At 44.8% G+C, this 22430-nt stretch overlaps 1 protein-coding gene across 1 annotated transcript in view; it reads right to left on the reverse strand.

Annotated features, from left to right (window-relative positions):
* Window positions 1-22430, reverse strand: part of ALK (ALK receptor tyrosine kinase) — a 545961-nt gene that overhangs the window by 112093 nt on the left and 411438 nt on the right. Inside the window, exons 7-8 of the mRNA XM_025215973.1 lie at window positions 13962-14093; window positions 3031-3162 (exon numbers count right to left, since the gene is read on the reverse strand). Of these exons, the coding sequence (XP_025071758.1) occupies window positions 3031-3162; window positions 13962-14093 (264 nt within the window). The remainder of the gene's footprint in view (window positions 1-3030; window positions 3163-13961; window positions 14094-22430) is intronic.

Genomic DNA, 22430 nt, shown 5'->3' on the forward strand with positions numbered 1-22430 from the left:
GGGTACAGACCCTAGCCAGCAACTGGTCACGGCCACCCCCATGCTAGTTAATGCTGAGAGGTATCTGTGTGTGTGTGTCTCCAATTTCACTGGGACAAAGGCAGACAGAACAGTGTCTGCTTAAGACTTTTGGGACCTAATCAACAGGTAAGCTGGTAATGTCCTTCCATTCCTTCCTTGGAAAAAGCTGTTTAAGAAGAGCTTGATCTAATAAGAGAAACATTTGTTTTCTTGATGGGCTGATAAACTTTGTGTTATCAACTCTCTGCTGGCTCCCTTGCCTGTCAGTTTGCTGCAGACAGTATGAAGAAGCAGGGAGAGGGAGATTGAAAAGCTCAGTATCATTAACAGATGCATGCACTCCACACAAGCAGTCCTCCCTCTCCACCCTCCCTTTGCGTCAGAGTGCTAGCTGTGGCCTGGGGTCTGGTAACACTTCGTGCCCCTTTAGCAGTGAGCAAGGAAAAGCTGGGCAAGGGCTGCTTCTCCCTCCCACTCCAGGCACACCCCAGCTGGGGACTGTGCAGGTTGGGGTGGAGGTTTAAACCCCTTCCTAATCGGAGCACTCTGCCAGGGCCTGGCCACGTCCCCCTCAGCTCAGCATTGTGGAAGGGAAGGGAAGGCTGCTCCAGTACCCCCTGGCTTCTAGCCTGAGCCACTGCAGGCATAAGCCTGTGTTTCTTGATTCAAAAGTTAATGTCTATCCAATTGCAAATTGGTTCAAGCTCTGCAAGTTAGACTAGCCTGCAAAGATGGAATCAATTCAGGCTCGGGCTTGTTGAATGTCTGTACCTAGCTTGAACAGTGGTAATGAGTGGAGGTTGAAAGGAAGAGTGGATTGGGTATCAACAGGGTTTTGGTTTTTTTTCCACTGTACTGTTCTTCCCCTACTTGCAGCCTCCAGGATTTAAGGTCTAGCAAGTTCTAGTTCAGAGGTTGTATCCCTAACTCCCATGCTCAGTAGCTACTGATGCACCTTTCCTCCTAGAATTTGTTCAGTCCCTTTTGAGTTGCTGGGTGTTGTTCAATCCTTTTTTGAATCTCGCTGAACTGTTATCTTCCATAACATCTGGTGGCAACCAGTTCCACACTTCAATTACACACCATGTGTGAAAAAGAACATCCTTTTGTTAGTTTTAAACTTACTACTAGGGCTGTGAGAAGGTTCAGGTGGTGATTCGATTAGGAGGAGATTTGGCCTGATTCGGTGGCCGAATCTCTGAATCCGAATCGAATCAGGGGCAAATTCAAAGGTCCAAATCGATTCAAAGCTCTCTGGATCTTCAGAAAAGATTTGGATAGCTTTGATGATTTGGGCAGTCCGCAGTGGCTGCAGCAGAGAGCTGTAGCTGACTCCAAGCTGGTAAGTACTAGGGGTGAGGGACCAGGGAACTGGAGGAGAGGGGAGCTGGGGGAGGGGACCATAGGGGGACCCCTGCCAGCCCCCCTAGCCCTCCCCACTCCCTGAGCCCCTCAATGGCTGCCTCACCCGCCCCAGCTCGGTACTTAAAAAAAAAAAGCCCCTCTGCTCACCAGGTGCTGCCGGGCAGGGGGGAACGGGGGGTGATCCCCACTGCCCCCCACTACCCCATGCTGCTTGGGGGGCTCTGCCATGAGCCCAGGGGCTCCCCGCTGCTCCCCCAACCCCACCATGGGTGCCCTGCATGTGCCAGCTCTGGCCCTTTAAGGAAAAAAGCAAACAAGAAAACCCCCAGGACTCACCGCTCCTGCAGTGGCCTCGGGGCTTTGGGGGCTCGTGCAGAACCCCCCATGTGGTGTGAGGCAGTGGGGATCGCCCCCAGCTGGCAGGAATGGTGAGTCTAGGGTTTTTGTTTTTGTTTTTTTTTTCTTAAAGGGCCAGAGCTGGCAAAGCACCATTGGTGGGGGGGGCTGGGGGAGGAGTCAGGGGGCTCACACAGAGCCCCCCATGCAGCATGGGGCAATGGGGATCGCCCACCACCCAGCAGTGGATCGGGGCTTTTCTTTTTCCAAGTGCCGGGAGGTGGGGCGGGCGGGCGGGGCAGCCATTGCTAGGCTGGGAGAGTGGGCGGAGCATGGGCCTGCCCTGGCTGATTCAGAGATCTGGAGATTCAGCAGCCAAATCTCTGAATCAGATTTGGCCGAATCGAATCGGGATACCGATCTGAATATCCAAATCAAATCACTGTCCCCGAATCGGCCAAATCCAAATCCGAAGCAAATACTAGCCGCTTCGCACAGGCCTAGTTTCATTTTATGACCCCTAGATAAATCATGAAGTGGTACATTTTTCTGTCAGTTACCCACTGTGCCCTTTCATGATCTTCCCTTCCTTCCTTCCTTCCCTTTGGCTCAATTTCTCTTTGTTCTGCAATATTGTTGGTCAGATCATCTGCTGGCATAAATCAGTGTAGCTCCACTGCAGTCCATGAATCTCCACCAATTTACACCTGTGGAGCAGCTGACCCTTGCTGCCTCACTATGTATCATTTCACTTTGTAAACATTCTTGGGATACAGTGTTTATGGCAGATGCAGTGCTCTATTATTGCTGTATTCCTTTAGCTGCTCTGCACTTAAGCAATAAATGTCTCATCTGATTTATGTTACTGTATTAGGGAAAACATTCTTGGAAGCAGGTAGTCTGCCATATTTCAGCCCCATGGTAGCTCAGTGCCTGAGACATAAACTGTTTAAAAACCAGGGGTTTGTACAAGAAAAGTTGGTGGGGCTATCAGGGATTAGGAGGGGCAGAGGGTCAGGACACAGTGTGCATGAAGGAATGGAATATGAAATGATGGGTCTAAAAGGGAACTGAGCGGTGGGAAGTAAAGCAAGGAATAGCCAGGGGCAAAAGGGAGCAGAGTCAGGATCTGCACAAAGAGAAGAGGCAATTCAGAAGGGTGAAGGATCCATCTTAGAGGAAAGGAGGGTTTAGCTGTACTGATGGCCGACTATGAAGTAATGTGTGAAAACAAGGCACCTGTGACTTCTTGGCTGAACACTGAAAAAGTACCCCACCTGCCCATATTGAGACTGCTGTGTCCCATACCTTCTAGTGAAGGAAAGCGGCTGTACTCCGGGTTCCCAATCTGCCATGGAGGAATGTGAGAAGCAGAAGAGCCCTGTGTCCAGCCACAGTCGCCTTCTTCAAACGAACAGTAAAAACTGGAAGGAAGTTTTTCTGTGGAGACAGAGTCCAGAAAAGCCACAAAGAAGATGGTTAGTGGATTTCTGGGCACAGGAAGAAAGCAAGAAGAGAATGTTTACCCCGAGTGATTCTGGGGCATGCTGCTTCCCATAGCCCTCGGGCCTCTTGGCATTAAGCATCCATCATGTTGCGGGTCAGAAGACAGGAGGAGGAAAGAAAAAAGGTTAACATACTTAAAAGTGGGACTGTCTTCTTAATAAGAGGACAAATCTGCACACTAGACATTATAGGGCAGGGGCTGGCAACTATTTTGGGCAGAGGGCCGCTTACTGAGTTTTGGCAAGCCACCGAGGGCTGCATCACAGGCAGCCAGGGGCAGATAAATAATAATTTTCTAAATTTTTTAGGGGCCCTGCGGGCCAGATAGAATGGCCTGGCGGGCCACATCTGGCCCATGGCCACATTTTGCCCACCCCTGTTATAAGGTCTCCTATGTGGTTGGTCTCTACATCTTCCAGGATCTACCCTTGGCCAAGTTTTCCAAACTTCAGGCCCCGCAGCCCAACCTAGGAAGCAAAAATTACCATCAGTGAAAGACATTTTAACATGCTGTCTCTCTCCTTTTATTGAGGCCTGTACAGTCTGGTGAATCACACTGGCTGCTGGAATTCAGGTTCTGCTTTCACTCTTGCCATGTACTACCCTGTGACCTCATGCAAATTGTGGTACTTTTTGGGCCTCTGTTTCTGCATTTGCAGAAGTGGATAATGACACCTCCTTGCCTTTTAAGACACTCCATGAGACAGGTGGATGCGAAGAGAACATTTGATTTTTAATCATACTTGCAGTTTGGAAGCTCACTCATTCTGATACTAGCTTGGGATTTTATATAGCTTCCTGTGCCCCAGGCACTGAGACTTAAGTGTTCATTGGTTTCCTTTGAGCATATGAATCAAAATAGGAACCACATTTTAGCTGAGTCCCCTCCCTTTACAAAACTGTGAAATGCTTTCTCTGTTCTCATTCCTATTCATTTTCTAACCTTCTCTCTTTGTATTGCTTCCTTCAGCTCCTTCCAGTTCTTGTGATAAAGCACATACACTCAGGCTGTCCCAGATTGGAGAAGTCTCTATCCTGCACTATCCAAGTACCTTTTCTTAAAAATCTACTTATTCCAGCAATCTTTCACCTACTCTTAGTCCTGTTTATAAGCCACAGACAGAAATGCAGCTCCCTTGTCTTACACATGGCACTTTACGGAAAGTGCCATGAGTTAGACCAGTCCTCCCGACCCAACAGATGTTAGCTGTTTGGTCAGGTAGGATGGGTGATCAGCTCTAATTTGGAGACAAACCATCGAAAGAGGCTGCATCTCTGCAGCATCAGTTCCCTAGCCCTGCACCCCTCCAAGCTCCGGTGCTCTCTCAGGATTCATAGATTCATAGATTGTAGAGTTGGAAGGGACCACAATGGATCATCGTGTCCGACCTCCTGCCCCTGGCAGGAAAGATGACTGAGGTCAGATGACCCCAGCCAGGTGACTATCTAGCCTCTTCTTGAAGACCTCCAAGCTAGGTGATAGCACCACTTCTCTTGGAAGCCCATTCCAGGTCCTGGCCACTTTTACTGTGAAAAGTTTCTTTCTAATATCTAACCTAAATCCACTCTCAACTAGTTTACACCCATTATTCCTAGTCACTCCCTGGGGCGCCTTAGTAAGCAGAGCATCCCCTACTCCCTGTTGGCCTCCCCTAATACATTTATAGGTAGCCACAAGATCTCCCCATAGCCATCTCTTGTGAAGGCTGAAGAGATTCAGGTCTCTCAACCTCCCCCCGTAGGGTCTATCACCAAGGCCACTAATCATGCAAGTGGCCCTCCTCTTGACCCTCTCCAGATTCTCTGCATCCCTCTTGAAGTGTGGTGCCCAAAACTGGACACAATACTCCAACTGCAGCCTGACCAGTGCCGCATAGAGCGGGAGCATCACCTCCTTTGATCTATTAGTCATGCACCTGCTAATGCATGACAAGGTGCAATTGGCCTTGTTGATGGCCTCGTTACACTGCTGGCTCATGTTCATCTTGGAGTCAGTTATGACTCCAAGATCCCTTTCTGTCTCCGAGCTGTTGAGAAGGACATTCCCCAAGCTATAGGTGTGCTGGGGATTCCTCCTTCCCAGGTGGAGTACCTTACATTTATCTTTATTAAATTGCATCCTATTTCTCTCTGCCCATTGATCCAACCTGTCCAGGTCGGCCTGAATCTGCTCCCTGCCCTCCAGTGTACTAACTCTGCCCCATAACTTGGTATCATCAGTGAACCTGGAGAGGATGGGAGGCAGGAGAAGACAGGGAAGGGAGGTATATTCTGGAGTTTTCCCAGCCACGCTGGAGTGGGAGGGCAACCACCTGGGGGGCAGGGGGCAAACTTCCTCTAGTCCCTTTCCCACTCCCATTCTGAAGACAGTGCCAGCAGCTGGAATGAGTTGCATCAGCTCATCCCTGTTCCCAGTATATGCAAACAGAAGTTATTGAGGATGCTCCATTTTGGAGCATCTTCATCTGTACCCTCAGGCAATGAAGGTGATCACTTTTAAAGTGCTCTGCACTTGTGTTTGGTCATGGCTATAGAGCACTTCCAGGGGCCAGACCAGGCGAATATTGTCACTTCTGTCTGCACCTATAGTTTTCTTACTTTACCTGTTTCATGGATTTACCCTGGGGGTTATCTTAACATGGGATCTTAACATAATTGTCCAGGAAGGACAATGCTATTTATTAGTTACTATCACTAGTAACCAGGAATCATGGTTTTCTCTGTTTAAAAAATTGCAAATTCTCTGATCAAAACCCCCAAAATCCATGTTTTTTCCGTGATTAAAATGAAACACCATTATATATATAGGTATTAGTTGAACACAATGTTTTATTGATATAGTTACAATTTTAAAGCAATTTGGAAGCCTTCCAGTGCCTCAATCAATATAATAAAATAAATTCTAAATACCTATACATTTTGGCATTTGATTTTGGGTTTTATCATGGAAAAACAGAGCTGCCCCAGCCCCCTTCACTCACCAGGACACAGATCCAGCTGTGGCTGTCCCGCCCCCACCCCACACACACTTTGTGGCACTGAGCAACCCTGATATGCTGGTGCCCTGCCCATGCCATTGCCCCTCACTCCAAACCAACAGCCCCCTGGCTTTCCCTCAGGACTGATGGAGGATAAATACAAAAAAACAGTTTGAAACACTCTCATACTATAGTCCTGAAGATGATATAACTACATTAAACACATGCATCATGGAGCTCAGGAGTGTCAAAATCAACTAGCCCCATAGATCAGATCAGGCCCACAGACCAGCCCTGCGTGCCAGATCCAGCGCACAGGACTGGTTCAATATAGGCGCTGCATGCAGTATAAGACCCAGACTGGCCCTGTGCGCTGCATGCAGCATACGCCAGTCCTGGCCCTGCATGCAGAGCACAGTGCACAGGGCTGGTTCGGGGCCTGGTCTGTGGACCCAATCCAGAGTGGCCCTGGTCTGGTTCTACAACCCTGTCCTGTGTAGGCAGCACCCCAACTCCAAACAACATTTCTCTGATAAGTCTCACCAAGTCACCCAGCCTTTCTACAGACCCAGATTCCAGATGTTCCCCCTTCATCAACATGGACCATGTCAGTGCTGGACCAAGCACCACAAATTATAACACCTGGGATTCATTCACCTTCTGTTCCACCAACATCCTATATGCTGTAAGCATCTTACAGTGCTCCTCTGCTATCTACATGGGCCAGATGGAACCATATGTAAAAAAATGAATGAATGCCAATCCAACACAAATGGATGCCAATTCCAGAAACATACAAAAGCCTGTGGCAGAACACTTGGACCTCCCTGAATGTTCTGTCATGGATTTGGAGTATCTGTCCTTAAATGAAAAAAAAATTAAAACCCAACTTGAATATGAAATTGTAGAGCAAGAAATCATCCACAGATCAGTGGATGGACATCAGTGGATATCTCAGTCCTATGGCTTCCATGACCTGAATTGGCTGTTAACTAATTTGTTCATCTCAATGGACCCAATCAACACATTTATTCCCTCTTAGCAGCGTTTTCCCACCCCATCCCTCCTATATATAATTTTTTCTTTCTACCAGTCCATTCATTGCATTTCATGAAGTAGGCTGTTGCCTGTGAAAGCTCATTCCTTTCTGAAACAGTTTGCCTTTAAGCTGCTACCCTGCGCCACCTTCTGCCTTACTTCAGACTGACACAACTAACTACTGTCCTTCTTCAGTTCCAGAAGCATTTTACAAAGCAGAGAATTTCAGGGGTGGGGAAAAAGGTCTATCTTCATAAATACCATACAGGCAGCTGCTATATAAGAGGGAAATCAGACATGACACTGTGACTCTTTTTTGGCAGTTGATTAAACAATGATCATAGGTTATTTTTTTGCCCACCCAACACTCATCTCCACTCCAACCTCTAGAGCTTCAGTTTCCATAGCCCACTGATCTTTCTGTTGAAAGATGTCCAGTTAGCAACAATTGTGATGATAGTATCTGTAATGGGAACATCTGACCTTCAAGAAACCTAATTAGGGAGCACAACAAATTTCACATAGCCATGTGTCTGCAGGTTTAATGCAGGGTAAATTGAACAAAACCCCAGCAATTAATTAAAGGCTGTTTTAAGGTTTTGCATTTTATGGTCTCCAGATTCATTCAGTCTGCCTTTCAGTTTTGGGCTGCTAAGTCAAGAAAAGCTCTCTTGTGTCCCACCCCTCTATAAAACTTAGCTCCATTTCATTGCTCAGCCCTAGGTTGGAATTTGAAGAAAATGACGAAAACAAATGTACCCTGAATACCCATGGAAATAGCACAACTTTGTGTGCAACTGAATTCATTTTACTGTCCTGTGATAGCTAGGATGGTGTAAGCAATTTACAGCAGTAGGGGGGGAACATCTAAGCAGCAAACTCTACCTGGAGGTCAGAAAAAAATGCAGCTAAGCTCGCTGTACATATAGAAACAGACATGTATAAAAAGCTATTTCTTTCACAGTACATTTCTTTCTACCTCCACAGATGCACCTTTATGCATTTCTGGTTGTCCTGTATTCTGGATGCACTGTATTCCTCACTGCTGTTCTTTAATGCTTCATATACACAGAAAAGCTATGACATGCATTTATTGCAACTCCAGGAAAAGCTTTTAAGCTAGAGATAGTCTGTCAAAGCACATTGCCCCGGTTCTTTGAATTTATATGCAGCAGGATCTCATTAGCATTATGCAGACTACTAGGGCTTTATGTACTGCACAAAGGAAGAAAACCTTTCTGAACTGAAGAGGCAATATCCAGACTCGCGGTTCTCCCTTCTAAATTTCCTATCCAAGCAAGCTTCCCTTGACCACAGGGAGATTTCTGCCTGAGTCGGGAAGGCAGGAGTTACTAGGGTTGGTGAAACCTGATATAATTGGCAGCATTATTAGTGACAGATCAATAACAAAATGTTCAAACCCGGAGGGACCAGAGTACTGCCCACTGGGAATGAGGGACACAGACAAAAGAGAATTCAGAAGACACATCATAGACAGTTTCCAGAAATACTTTGAGGGAGCAGAAACCACGCTGGGCCCTTTCCACAAAGGAAGGAGGTAGAGACGGTGATGACTTGATCCTTCACCAGACACTGTCAGACCTTCAGAATAGTTTAGGTTCAGTTTGAAAGCTAGGTAAAGATTTATGAGTTTCCATTTTTAGTTCACATATCCTGCCCTTGAAACACTGGGGAAACTTAAATACCGGAACAACTTGCAGAGGGGTAGAGTGTATTTTCAGTTGCTCGAAGACTTTGAATCAAAACTGGCTATCTTTGGAAAAGATCTGTTGCAGATCAATCAGACGTTATGGGCTTGTTGAAGGAATTATTGGGTAAATTTCTATGGCCAGTGTTATTCCAAAGGGTCAAACTCAATGATCGTAAAGATCTCTTCTCGCCTTAAGATCTATGGCTTTTTACTGGATATAGTAGGAAGTTTCAGATCATGGAGCAGAGTATCATCTAAGTGTGCTAATCCTTAACACTCTGCAGCTCTCCAAGTTTATGTTTTTCATTGCCACCCTTATTCTGCCAAAACAAGGTCTGCCAAGGTCTATCAAAAATAAAGTACAAATAAGGGACCACCAATGTCAGCACACTAAATAAAGGGGTTTTTTTTGCAGTGTCAGCTGGCACCTTTGAGATCAGAACTGATGGTGGTTAGCATGGATCCTAGTTTTATCTGATAAAAAAAAATCCCCAGTTTCTGGATTAACCCCCCATGCACATTTTTCCATGATTAAAATGAAACCCTACTCTCTCTCTCTTTCTCTCTCTCTATATATGTGCGTGTGTCATTTTCTTCAAATATATATATATATATATATAGAGAGAGAGAGAGAGAGAGAGAGAGAGAGAGTAGGGTTTCATTTTAATCATAGAAAAATGTGGATTTTGGGTTACTTTTTTTATTTGAAAATTGGGGGATTTTTTAAATCAGTGAAAACCAGGACCCCTGGTGATTAGAATTCTCTGCTGTATTTCCTGCTTTCAGCTGAGAGATGGGGAGAATGGTAAGCAACACAACAAAGATTAAACAAGATAGGAAGGGAGAAGGTACTGCATGGTAGGTAACAAGTCACTTCATCATTTTAACTATGGGTAACTTCAGTTGAGTCATAGCCAACCCCAAAGTACAGATGAATCGGTTGTTCTCCTCACACATTTTCAGCTGGGTAGAGAACTAGTCCCTGTAGAACTTGCTCATGTTCTGAATGAAACACCAACTCATTTAGAGTCTAGATACCATGAACACTCATCCCCCAACAGGCACATATGCACACTCCCTTCACCCACACACTGAGTGGAGCTTGAGTCATTCACATAATTGGTGATCTAAGGTGCATGTCTTGGTTTCTCCTATTGATGCTGCTCCCCTGTGCAAAAAATACTTAAATATGCATTGAATGATAGTGAACAAGGGAGGGAGAGAATGACACTAGCCTAGTGGCTAGGGTCATGACTTCATGTAATGACACCCGTATTTTATAAACAGGGGAACAGTATCAGCTGGAAAGCATGAAATCAATGATGTTTCCAATTTGCAATAGAGGAAATCACTTTACACACTTTTCCTGATCTGTTAAATCTGTGCATCTTACCCTAAGTCACTACTGGTTGGAATCTAAGTCTGTTTCTGTCTCTTTGAAGGGGCTTTTTTTCCCTCATTATAAATCAAATTATTTCTTTCTTCAGGGGTAAACTTATTCTAATGGCTCTACAAAGACTAATTGGCTGTATGCAGAAAAATCACTGTGATATTTTCATTGACCAGTAGTAAGTCAAAGGTGTTAACCAAAAGTAGTCTTTAAGGTAAATTTTGCAGCTAAAGAACAGAACAAAAAGGTTGGGGACGGTGGAAATGGGGAGCGAAAGAAAAGATGCAGTCTGAATGTCCAAAACAAATAGTAGGAAAAAACAGCCTCTCATAAAGCTGGTAAAAAGATAACTACTGGGTTAAAGATGGCTTTAAAGACCCCTCTGCCCCATTTTCTAGCATGGCTACAGCTTGACAGCTTTTTTGTGTATGTGGCAGCAAAGCCTTGAGAGGGAAGGGGCAGAGGGGGAGTAACCCCCTGCAAATCTGATTCATTTTTTACCATGGTTGAAAAAAGCTGATGAAAATGTCTAAGTTGTTCAGGACTAAACGAGAACCCAATTGCTGAACGATTAGGTACTTTGTGTAGTGAGTTGACAGATAGACATATTTGATGTCTAAAATATTTGACCATTTCTGTTCTGTGAAGGAAAACTTATGCCAACACAACTCAGTATAGCATACTAATGGGGTGGCTTTACAATAGCAGAGAATTTAATCAGAATTGAACAGGCTTGCAAAAAGCAGCATGCAACCCCACGCGCAAGACTAGAAACTCACAGCTCTCATTACATCTTATAAACTGAAGAGGACTGGACCCCATCATTGCTGCATTGCAGGACTCCTAAAAAACAGAGGTTTCTGAAATAAATGACTCAAAGGAGCATGGTGTTACACAACATACTGTCTTCGGATGAGTTGCAAAACTAACAGTCTAACTAACTGCGATCATAAAACCCTGGAATGATGCTTCTCTATAGCTAGAGGGTGTCAGTCCCAGCTAAGTTCTGTTAATTATGTTTTGTTTTCTCTGTATTTCTGTTGGACATGGTGGGACAAAAATCTTTGTTGTCATAGCTCCACTGACTGCAAGGAAGTTCCACCTGCAGAGAACCAGGTCCAATATCCTTCCTTTTCTGCTTCAGATTTGTGTGTAGTGTTCCTGCGCACTGCTCAGCAACTGCTGTGTTTAATCCTGCAAATGGCTACATTTCAACAGTAGGAGACATGTTCCATAAACAGAGCATGTATTTCATGTCAGTGCAAGAAGGGGACTGCCTTATTTGCCAGTTGGCCCAGTATTGGGTGTAGTCCAACAGCTCCCTCCTCCCCTCGGCCAGCTGGTGTGTGCATGCTGTGACTGGCAAGAGATGCTAGCCAGAGGTGCATCCTAGCTTTTCAAAACCACAGTAAGCAGACTCCTGTAGGCCTTCCCTGCATGGGGAGAATGGTTTTTGAATCATAATCACAGCTGATACAGCTCTGCTTCCCACTCTGTTCTGCTCCCACCACTCAAGGCAGGATTTCACTTGCAGTGTGCATCCATGCACAGCAGATGTAGACATGACGTACATTTATTGATGAGCCCTTTTATTGGGCTGGGTAAATAATATACTTCCCTAGTGAAATGAAGTGAAATGCAGTTGGTGGTAAAAAGAACCCTACTAATTGTCACCATTTATTAAATGTTTTTAATTAAACCTAGAATGCAATAAAAAAAAAACACATTAAGTTTCCTTAAAAGCTCTGCTTGCAGGTTTTTAGGCAAAAATTGAGAATTATAAATGAGATTTTTTTTAAATGGCATTTTAATTGTAACGCAATGTCTAAGAGACGGAATCACAGGGCTCAAGGGCTCAGTCAGTATTTCTGACTCAAATCTGCTTCAGTTCATCCCTGATGCAACAGTGCTACCATGAAGGTGTGTTTGTTGCAACCTGCTCTGGGATTGCTCATTAACTTCTCCTGAGGTGGAAATAATCATTGATTCGACTACATGACGTTTGGTGGCCTGTGGTCCCTGAATGATGTTAAAGTCAAGGTGCAATGGTATTTGATGCAGGATCCCAACAACTGCACTTCCTGCCATGCCACACATGAGGTGCAATTGTAGGATCCCACATCAGATCACGTAAAGTCATATTGCCGGTTGGTGCAGGGAAGATCCCAGGCTCCTTCTGGGAAGTAGCAAGCTTAGCTCCCAGCTGCAGCAGTGCACCATGCACTTCTGCATCTGGGAGCTCTGTCTGCTGATGGGGGCTTTCAGCCAGGGGAACACATTATATGCTTCCACAGCTGGGAGCCCCATCAGCTAACTGGGACTCCCAGCCAAAGAAGCATGTGCCCTGATCAGCTGACCAGTTTTCCAACCTCAGGAGTCCAGGATGCACTGCTGTGGCTGGAAGCACCAATCAGCTGAGGGGCTTCCCAGGCTCTGTAGCACATGACAGGCTCCTGCATGCTCCAGAGGCTGGGCACTAGCCACACATTCAATTAAAGATGTGATAAAAACCAGCCACGGTTATTACACATCTTGTGTTATAACTTTGTGGCTTATTCTTTGTTTTATCACACCACTAATTGATTGAACATGTAGCCAGGTCACTAAAGGTGTGATTAACCAGTTAATCGCAACTGAAGCATAACATCTGTCAGGGGCCTACAAGACCTATTTTGGATGGTCGCTGTTCAGGTCCCAGTTATTCATACCTTCATATAAAAATATGACACCACTCATTCTGACCAGCCCATTTGCTGGTGACAGGCACCAAAGGTGGAATGCTTCCTGTGTGCCCATGTTACTCCTAGGCCAGGTCTACATTTCAGAAGTATTTTACTGCCATAATGAAAGACAAAGTATTTCAAGGGTGGATATGGCAGCTTGTTTGGAATGGTTGGTTCCAGCAACCCCCCCAGCAAAAGAAGCTACCCTAACAAAATCAGTTTTGCTGGCATTGCTGCATCTACACCAGGGGCTTTCACTAGCACAGTTACTTCAGCCAGGGATCATGCCCCTTCACACCCTTTGGTGGACAGAGCTATGCCACCAAATCCTGTAGTGTAGATTTGGCAGCTCCTCAATATCCACACTGAAGTACAGTTTTAAGGCAGCACCAGACAGGCTGCTACAATTTGGTATCCTTAGTGTACCTATTCAATGGATAACCAGAAGCCTCCAATCACCTGAGCTGCCAATCTTAGTACCTTTCATTGGCACCGTATTCACTATAAATGTCTAAGAAGCACGAACATCAAATAGATCTGATGCATAACACTGAAGCCTTTTTAAGGACTTTCCTCACGAACGCATAGCAAAGTTCTGATTCAACAGACAACTGGTCAAAATAATCCACATTACCCTACAGTCCTGATCAGAAGTTTGGGACAAAGCAGTAAGAGCTTCTGGGGCACTGATCACAGGTTTTCCATAAGACCTAGCGCATACCAGTGCAGGGATACTTTAGATGTTTATAGCCAGCCCAAGGTAGATATCCAGAGAGATCAAATGAGCACTACCAGGTTTCCAAATCTTTCAGTTCCCTATGATGGGGAAGCAAATGGCTCCTGTTTTCTAGAAGGGAGGAGGAAGGACAAAACTGAGATTTCAGTTTACTTACTGCAAATGTCTCCCTCATCCTCTCCCTCTGTGCAGTCCCTGATGAAATCACATGCTTGCCTCAGTTTGATCACTGTTCCATTCCAGCAACTGAAGAAGCCTTCAAGGACCATTTTGGAAGCAGGGGGAGATCCTAGAAAAAAGGAAAACACAGACAAGTTCAGAGTGCCGCACCACCTTCGCCCCCAGACCCCTGGCTGCAAAACCTCCTGTGATTCCAACCATATGGTTACAGAATGCTGCAAGACAGAAATAAGGACCCAGTTCGATCACTTGATGTCCAAGTGCAAAGTTGCTCCCTTAAGGGTCTGTGGTCATGACAAGCATTAGCAGATCTGCCATCATTCACTATTCCAATCCAAGTCATCACATTTCTTTTAATTTATCCTAATGCCACATAGCCCATATGAATTATTAGAGTTAAACTTCACTAGACAGTTTCAGTGTTTTGCATTGGAAGGCAGAGCTGAACCCTTTCAAGAAAGGCTGAATTACCACAGTCTACTCCGCTGCATTACTGAAGAAAGTGGTATGTCAAATGACATACAATTTAGGGTTTTAATCGAATGTGAATTTACTGCTAGCCTGAAAGTCTTGCAGATTGATGTGCTTTCTCCGTTAACTCGGGAACAGCTTGGAGCGCAAGCAACAACACAAGCTTCCTGTACACCTTCCTGCCAATATGTCTTGCCTTTGACTTGGAGCCATCACACCCCTAAGAGTGAGAAGTTGGTTGGGACCTATAGCCTGATCATAGCTATTTATTTATTTGCAGATTGCCAACAAAGAGGCCACAAATGCCGTTGAAATCACTGCCTCGTTTTGTTTGGGTGAAGAAGCTTTGAAACACCAATAGTTTTGAGTGAGCTTTCACCTAAAGAGGATTCAAGCACATAACCTGGTGCTGAAAGGCAAATTCTGCTTCATCCCTCCTCTCCTCTGACAATATACATTTTGATAAGGGGGGGAGGGGTGTGTGAAAAGGAGGGGATGTACTAGTCACCGTACAGAGGAACAGAAAATAAGGCTGGACTAGCAATGCTAGGCTAATATATAAAGCATAGGTTTGAAAGATTTTAGTTCCTGTATAGCATACACTCTACTTAGCTAATGCATAAAATGATTCTAAACAAATATAACAAGTAGCTTAGTCCAAGTTTTGTCCCGCTCTCAAGTCAATGGCAATAATAACATTAGCTGAATCATTTATAGGATCTTCCAACCTGAAGGGCCCAGGAAGCCATACCGACCTTGGATCAAATTCCACTTTTATTTACTAGCTCTCAGGGGTACCTCCAAAACAGCACGGTTATTAGTATTTGTAGAGCTATTTTGGAGGTGGAACTCTGTTAACGTCCCATGGAATTTATCTGGATATACACAGGTGCAAAGGAGCAGAATTTGGCCTGGCACGTCTGGATTCACTTAATGCACAGCTCAAAAGTAGCAACCTAGTGGGGTGTGACGGGGAGTCAGAACAGGGTTCTGCTCCTGTTCTGCCACTAAGCTTCAGTGTGTGGGACACCGACGAGGAAGTAACTGCCCCTCTCTGACCTTCAGCTTCCTCCTCTGCCAAAAGGCAATAATGATTCTGACCTTCCTTTGTCAAATGCATCAGCATCTATGGCTAGAATGTGCTATTTATCAGCTAAGTATGATTATTCTGGTGGGTGATGAAGCAGCTCTTTCATGGCACACAGCAACACTGCACCATGACTTTCAGGAGAGAGAAAAACTTCTTGCAAAGTGACAAGGAGAACCGAGGCTGGCAGAGCACTTGTTTACCAAAGTTAGAATTGGGCTGGGGTCAACACTTCAACCCTGGCAAGCACGCAGAGAGCTCTCTGAGTACAAGCGGTCACAACCTGCGTGCTAAATCTCATCCAAAATAAAGCACCCTGTAGCATCAGAGCCCCACGAACCATGTTGCAGCACTGGCTCAGTACTAATTCAGAATGAAAAACATCTTCTACTGAGTTTCTTCTTCTGCAGCACCTACGTTTTATTGGTCATTTGGGTTTTTTGTTTCTCTTTTTTTTTTCTTTTTTTTTTTTTGAGGGAGAGAAGGAAGTATGGGTCCAAGCACTGACTATCTGTAAGATATGTAGCATGTGTATCAAAGCTGACAACCTCACTGCCCTGGGTGGCATAGCTAAAACACAGCATGCCTACTGGGGCTCACTAGCAAGGAAATTTATTGCTTATTGCATCATTTATGCAGTGCACACTACATTTCTGCAGCTTTTATAAAAGCAGATTCAGACACTATTTGGGAGCTCATTTTTTGGAATCTAAACATAGAATCCAAAGCACAGACCTTCAGCTCATAGTAACACAGTGAAGGAGAAAGGGGGGCAACTGGGATACTAGCTCCAGGTGCCACATTAGGGAAGGTTACAAAAATAACAGCAGCCACACTGCAGACCCAGCCACCTCCACTGCCAGTGCCATCAGAAGCACAGGCACCGATGGCTACCTCATGCACCAATGCTGTTCAGGGCAGTGCAGAGCATGCCAGGTATACCTCTGTGGGCTTCTAAAGAAATACAAAGCTGTAGCTTATGCTCTGCGGGGCTGAAGTGGGCACTCCCATTTTCTGACCTCATATGTACCAGGAGCTGAGCTAGACCTGGATATTTTTCTGGAAGGGGAAGCTGGAGGATAGAAGGGTTAAGTGATTTAACTGAGTCAGTTCTGGTATGGTGAAACAATGGCAGAGAATCCAAGCTCCCTGACATCTCTAACCCACTCCACGGTTAAACAAAAAAAAAGACTACCTCGGCTTTAGTGACTGCATCACTAAATGGTCAGCTCCATGCATTCAGATCACATCCTGAATGCTACTACCTGAGAGTTGAAATCACTTCCTAGCTACCACTTGTGAGCTGAAATCCAGTCTGAAAATAAAGTAAGAGGTACTTAACCTCAAAAACAGCCCTATTCAATGAGTAATTATAGGTAATTATAATAAGCAATTATATGTTAAAGAGGAGCAAATCATGGCTTGTTCTGTGCCCTGGTTCCTAGGCACAGGAGAAAACAGGTAGAACGCTCAATTCAAAGCACACAGAGGTAATGTGCAAAGGTTACAGATATCTGATGGCTCCAAGAACCAAGAACTGTTGAAATGAGCGTGCCATACCTCTGCACACAGGTAACAGCTCAGATTCTGCTTTGGGATATTACTGCCACTTTGACAATGTCAATAGCCATTGTGGCACATGACCAGCAAACTGTCAAGTGAACAGGACAGTCAACAGATCACACCTAGCTCAGATCAGGAGACACCAACATGTGTTATATCTGACAGGTGTTTTAAAGGCCTGGTGACATGGACTCATAGATCTGTCTTGTTCCTGGCAGACAGGTCCACATATGACAATCGCTTTCTATAGTAATCAGTAGAGGGACAGAAAATGGACTTCTTACTTTTGGTGTTGGCCAGTACTCTGGAGCTGGGGGAATGTATAGGTTATGCTTGTACCACTTTCTCCCCTTGTCTACTAGATAGCCACATGTTAAATAGAGTGATAGGCTTCTTGCAAGTCTCCTGGGGACCTGTCCCCTTCATTCTGCCTTGAGCAAAGATACTGTGTGTCAAAACTAGATGATTGTTTTTACAATACATGCCTTTGTTAGACCACACTGACTACTTTAGTAACAATTAAGCCTGAGAAGCCCTATGGCTTATATTACCCTGGAAGTCAGACTGAATGATCGCAAAGGTCCTTTCCATAATACCTATGAAACTGTAAATTTATAGACCAATTTTCCTGCTTTCCTTCTTTTTCATCTTCCTGCTGCCTACTCAACATCCAAGGTCCTTTCTGTACAACTATGCCTTGCAGACCTGCCCTTCAGTAATGACTTGACCAAAGCCCATCTACACTGTGAATTCCCCATTACAGCAACTCCTACCCCTTTCATATAATAAAGGGAATATTGGAAACTGAACCCAAAGCCTCTTGGCAGAACAAACCCAATGTCTTTTGTCTGCCTGACTCATCCATGCTTGCTAAACAGCACAGCTACATCATGTTCCCTGGTACTACAGAGAGTTGGAAATCACTTGTGATTCAATTAGATGTGTGCTTGATACTTTTATTTATATTGCCTGCCAAAACTAAAAATTAATGAAGCGTGCAGCAAAACAACCACTATTTCTTTTCAAGCTCTTTTTATGGCACAAATCAATTCAGGAGATAAAAAATACACACCAAAGCTTTTTAATAAAAGACCCCTGCTCCTAAGCAGGGTGCTCTGTGTTATTGTCAGCTCGTATTTTTTGATTGCCTCAGAGCAATTCTGGCTTGCAGCATGCAGGCCATGTGCTGCCCTTGTCAGGGTCAAGGGATTGCTATACAGGAGAACTCCAGAGGAAGAAGCAAGCCCTGTGGCTGAGGGCTGATCACTAACCATCTTGGCAGGCTCCTCAGGGAGGGAGCATCTGAAGGGCATCAAGGAGATTTTCCCCTGCAAAACATTACCTTCTACCCTCCACCTCCAAGGTGCAGAATCTGAAGGCTATAGGCTACCACAGACAGGTTTGACCCTTCCTATTTCTGAAATTGTATTTGTTCTGGGATAAACCATTTTATCCTGGGGCAAAGTGCAATTGTTCAGACATCCATGTCCACTGTCCTAGGATAAATCCTTAAAAGGGTCTCAGAAAAAGAAGTACTAAAATTTTATCTCAGGATATCACAAAATGCAGTTATCCTGGGATTGCATAATTTAACCAATGGCAGAAAAGTGGCAGTACGTTCAGCTTCTCACTAAACCCATATTAGAAGGGTGATGTGTATATGTCAATCCTAGGATGTTTTTGTTCTATGACAAACACACATGGGACAAACACAATGTCTTTTTCTAGTCTGAATCAAGACTTTTCAGACTGCACAAGGTCAGCAGAGTGGAGGCAAGAAAGTCCATACAAAAACTAAGATACGACAGGAAGTGACTCTGGTGACCCAGTAGGTGGTATGCTTCCCTTTAGGGCTAGGAACAAAAGTTACATGTAAACTCGTTTAAGTAATCAGAAACTGGTTTAAACCTATCACAGAACAGAGGTTCAGTGCACATAAACCAGTTTCAAAATGGCTGAACCTGTTTTAAGATAAATCTGGTTGAATGTAATACCAGACCTAACTGATTTGGGTCAAACCAGTTTATGAAACTTCTGTCTCAGACCCCTTCTTGGTATAAGCTAAATCACAGTCCCACCAGCACCCCAGAATACTTTCCAGCCCTGGGCTGGCCTGTGTGGTCTATTCCATCAGAGGAGGGTTGGAAGGAGGGGGTGAGGAAGAGGCAGGGACTGCTCCCCCCAGGCAAACCCAGGCTGGGGTCTGAGGCCAGGGAGGTGGGTTAAACCCCCTTCTCCCAAGTACAGAGCTGCCCTGCCCTGCTAAACTTACTGAAAGTTACTGCTGGCTGTGACTGTGGACTACAGAGGCATCTGGAAGCAGGATGAGCAACCTCGCAGAGTCCTGCTGATGTGATTCTGGACTGCAAATCCCAGAGACCTTGGGTGCAGCAGGAAGAGGGAGTGAATACACAGCCCATGCTGACTACATGCCACAGAGCTGTGCTGTAGTACCCCCCGGCTTCTGGCCTGAGCCACTGCAGGCCTGTGGCTGCATTTCCTGAATCAAAAGTGAATGTGCGTCCAGTTGTTTCTTAATTTAATCTCTGAAGTGCTGGCCAGGTTCCATCATTTTGCATCTCTGAATGCCCCATGGTTTAATTTAAATGAGGCACTTGTAGCAACTAGGACACCTTGTGCGTTGCCTTATCTTATCTCTTACAGAATATGGTTCTGATCTTTTAAAAAGTGTTCTGCCCCAGCAGCGGCTGCATTTCAAGGGCACGTACAGAGATACGCACGTGTTTTGGGTAGCTTTTGCAAAATGCTTTCAGTTTCCTCAACACAAGAATGAATTACTACTCTTAATCTAACCAAGCATCCAGAGCATCTTCCTTCAGGCATCTTTGCTGAGACCCAAGAACACCTTGGCCTCTAAGGTCAACTGAGCACAGCATTTTAAAATCATTAGTCTCAATCAAACCTCAAGTAATTCTCTAAGCTTATCCTGCGAAAGCACGGACTGCATTTATCTGCTCATTTATCTCCACTGACATGGAGCATGAATTAGGTCAGATTTGCATTAGATGGGCATATGCATAGATGGTAACATAGGTTAGAGAACACAAATAGTAGAACTGCAGCTGGGTGAGTTATTGGTCATAGTGTCGCTGGATGAATTATTTCCTTCTTGTGTTTGTTGATTCAGGGCATGCACACGGGGAAGGGAAGTGGGGGGGAGGGGAGGGCAAACTGGACAACAGAGAAGATTGGGGAATTAAAAAGAAAAAAAGCTTACAGAATGCCATCCACAAACAAATGATCGTCTTAATGGTCTGTTTGTTTAAATGCAGGCATCTGTATTCAAGTTTGGGGCAATTCATTCATTTTTAATTAAAGTGATTTATTTGATATTAAACATAGACATTTAATTTGGCTTTTCATTTTTTAGCCTCAAACACCTCGAGCTCAGGTGAGCCCTGGGTGACGACGCCTGCTGAGCCAAGCGATCTCAACTTAACACATAAGATAGCAGCTGGAGGAAGGAAAATGAATGAAATCAAATAGGCATCAAAGGAAAATTTGTTGGAGACATCCTTTATATTTACAGCAGTGTTTATGTAGCCAGTGGCATCCATAAATTATACTAGTCATTAAGCTGTTCCATGGCTGACTTGGAGCTTTATAGATTATTATTTAAACAGCAACATTAAACAAATGGCATTCTGAGCTCTAACTTGAAAGGAGAAGCAAATGATGATGTTGGGGCCCAGTGCAGGCTGTAATGCACAGGATGGGGCTCTAAACACATTTGTATCACAGCTGCCAGACTGGGGATACAAGCAATATGGTTTGCACTCCTCTCTGCTCTGAGATGTGGCACAATTTTTGTGCAGCAAGGTTAGCAGATAAGATTCCACTGACTCCAGTGAGGCAGTTTACAGCCCAATCTCCCTGTTCAGGCATAGGACCAAATCTAAGAGGCATTCACTGACCAATGGAACAACCAGCCAGTGCCCAGTCCAGTTTCCCTGTTGGTGGAGAGAGAGAGCAATAGGTGGTCATTTTTTTTGCCTGTTTTCTGTTTGTTGCCCAATCCCCTGCCTTGTATGGCCCATGAGAGTGAAAAAGGAGGTGCTGCAGGGTCTACAGACATTTATGAATATGTCCTGTAGCCTGCAGATCCCAGGCTGTTGAGGCTGCAGAATAATCCAAGGGTAGCATAATCATACATGCATGTCTATGAGATCCACAGAAAATTGCACGCCATAAAATCTTGCTGCCATTAAAGCCTTTTTGGGCCAGCACATCCATGCAGATGAGTCCCGCCAAGAGTACAGAACAGCATCTGAGAGCTAATGAGATGTGCAGATACTTAGTCCCTCTGAAAGGCCAGGTTCTAGTCCACCTATTGGGTCCCCAAGTGTGATTCTATTCTACCCTGTTCAAGCCTCTGAAAAATCAATTAAGGGAGCTATTTTAGTAAGAACCACCATCTTACCTTTAAGATAAAGTCATAAAAAAGCAGCGAGGAGGAGCAGGACCTGCTCTTCTCTTGTATTAACTATTTTTTGGGGACACAAGCAGGACAAAATAGGTGTATAAATCCACTTATAGCCCTAATGGCTCTTAGTGTAGTACAAAAATATGAGAAAAGTTTTCAAGCATTGAATGAGTACAAGCACAGTACTGAGTTTTACACCTGCTATCCAAGGATGAAGTTACACCTTCCCCTTAGACAATACTAAATCTGTGGAATGTTAAATGGTGTAAAAGTTGGAACGAACTGTGAACAGTTGCAGGGTAAAGATTAATGCCATTTCTTGCCTCCAAGGAACTTACTTGCCACTGGAAGACTGACAAGCAGGGGCATGGCTAGGAGCCAGGACACTTGCACTCTATCCTTGCTGAGAGGGAGGCGAAATGGGGAGTAGTGCATCCTGGGATGCTGGTGGACTACAAATTGCTCATTTTATCTCCAGAGAGCTGATTGAAGTTATCCTAACATAAGCTAGGTAGTACAGGCCGAAGTTAATGCTTGTCTGAAGTGGCATAACTGTGAGACTCTCAGAGGGCACTTAGTATGAGTTAATGAATGTTAACGTGTGGATGCTTGTGTTTTAAGTGTCCTTAGTGTGTTATAAATGTAACATGTAACTTCAGCCCACGCTCTATCCTGTGGGCACCTAAGCCTTGGCTTCAGTGTGAGCAGAACTGGCTCCAGTATTTGCCACTGCTTTAATTCAAAGTCCCAACTATGGTTCTCCATGATCCAATTTCACTTTGCCTGGATACTACTTTTTTGTTGATGTGGCTTCAACCTGGGAAGCTTGTTTGGGAAGCTCTGCTTGGTAAACTCCCTGCCTCCTTCCCCCCTCCCACTCC

This window comes from Alligator sinensis, unplaced genomic scaffold, assembly GCF_000455745.1.
Source record: "Alligator sinensis unplaced genomic scaffold, ASM45574v1 scaffold138_1, whole genome shotgun sequence".
Taxonomy (NCBI): domain Eukaryota; kingdom Metazoa; phylum Chordata; order Crocodylia; family Alligatoridae; genus Alligator; species Alligator sinensis.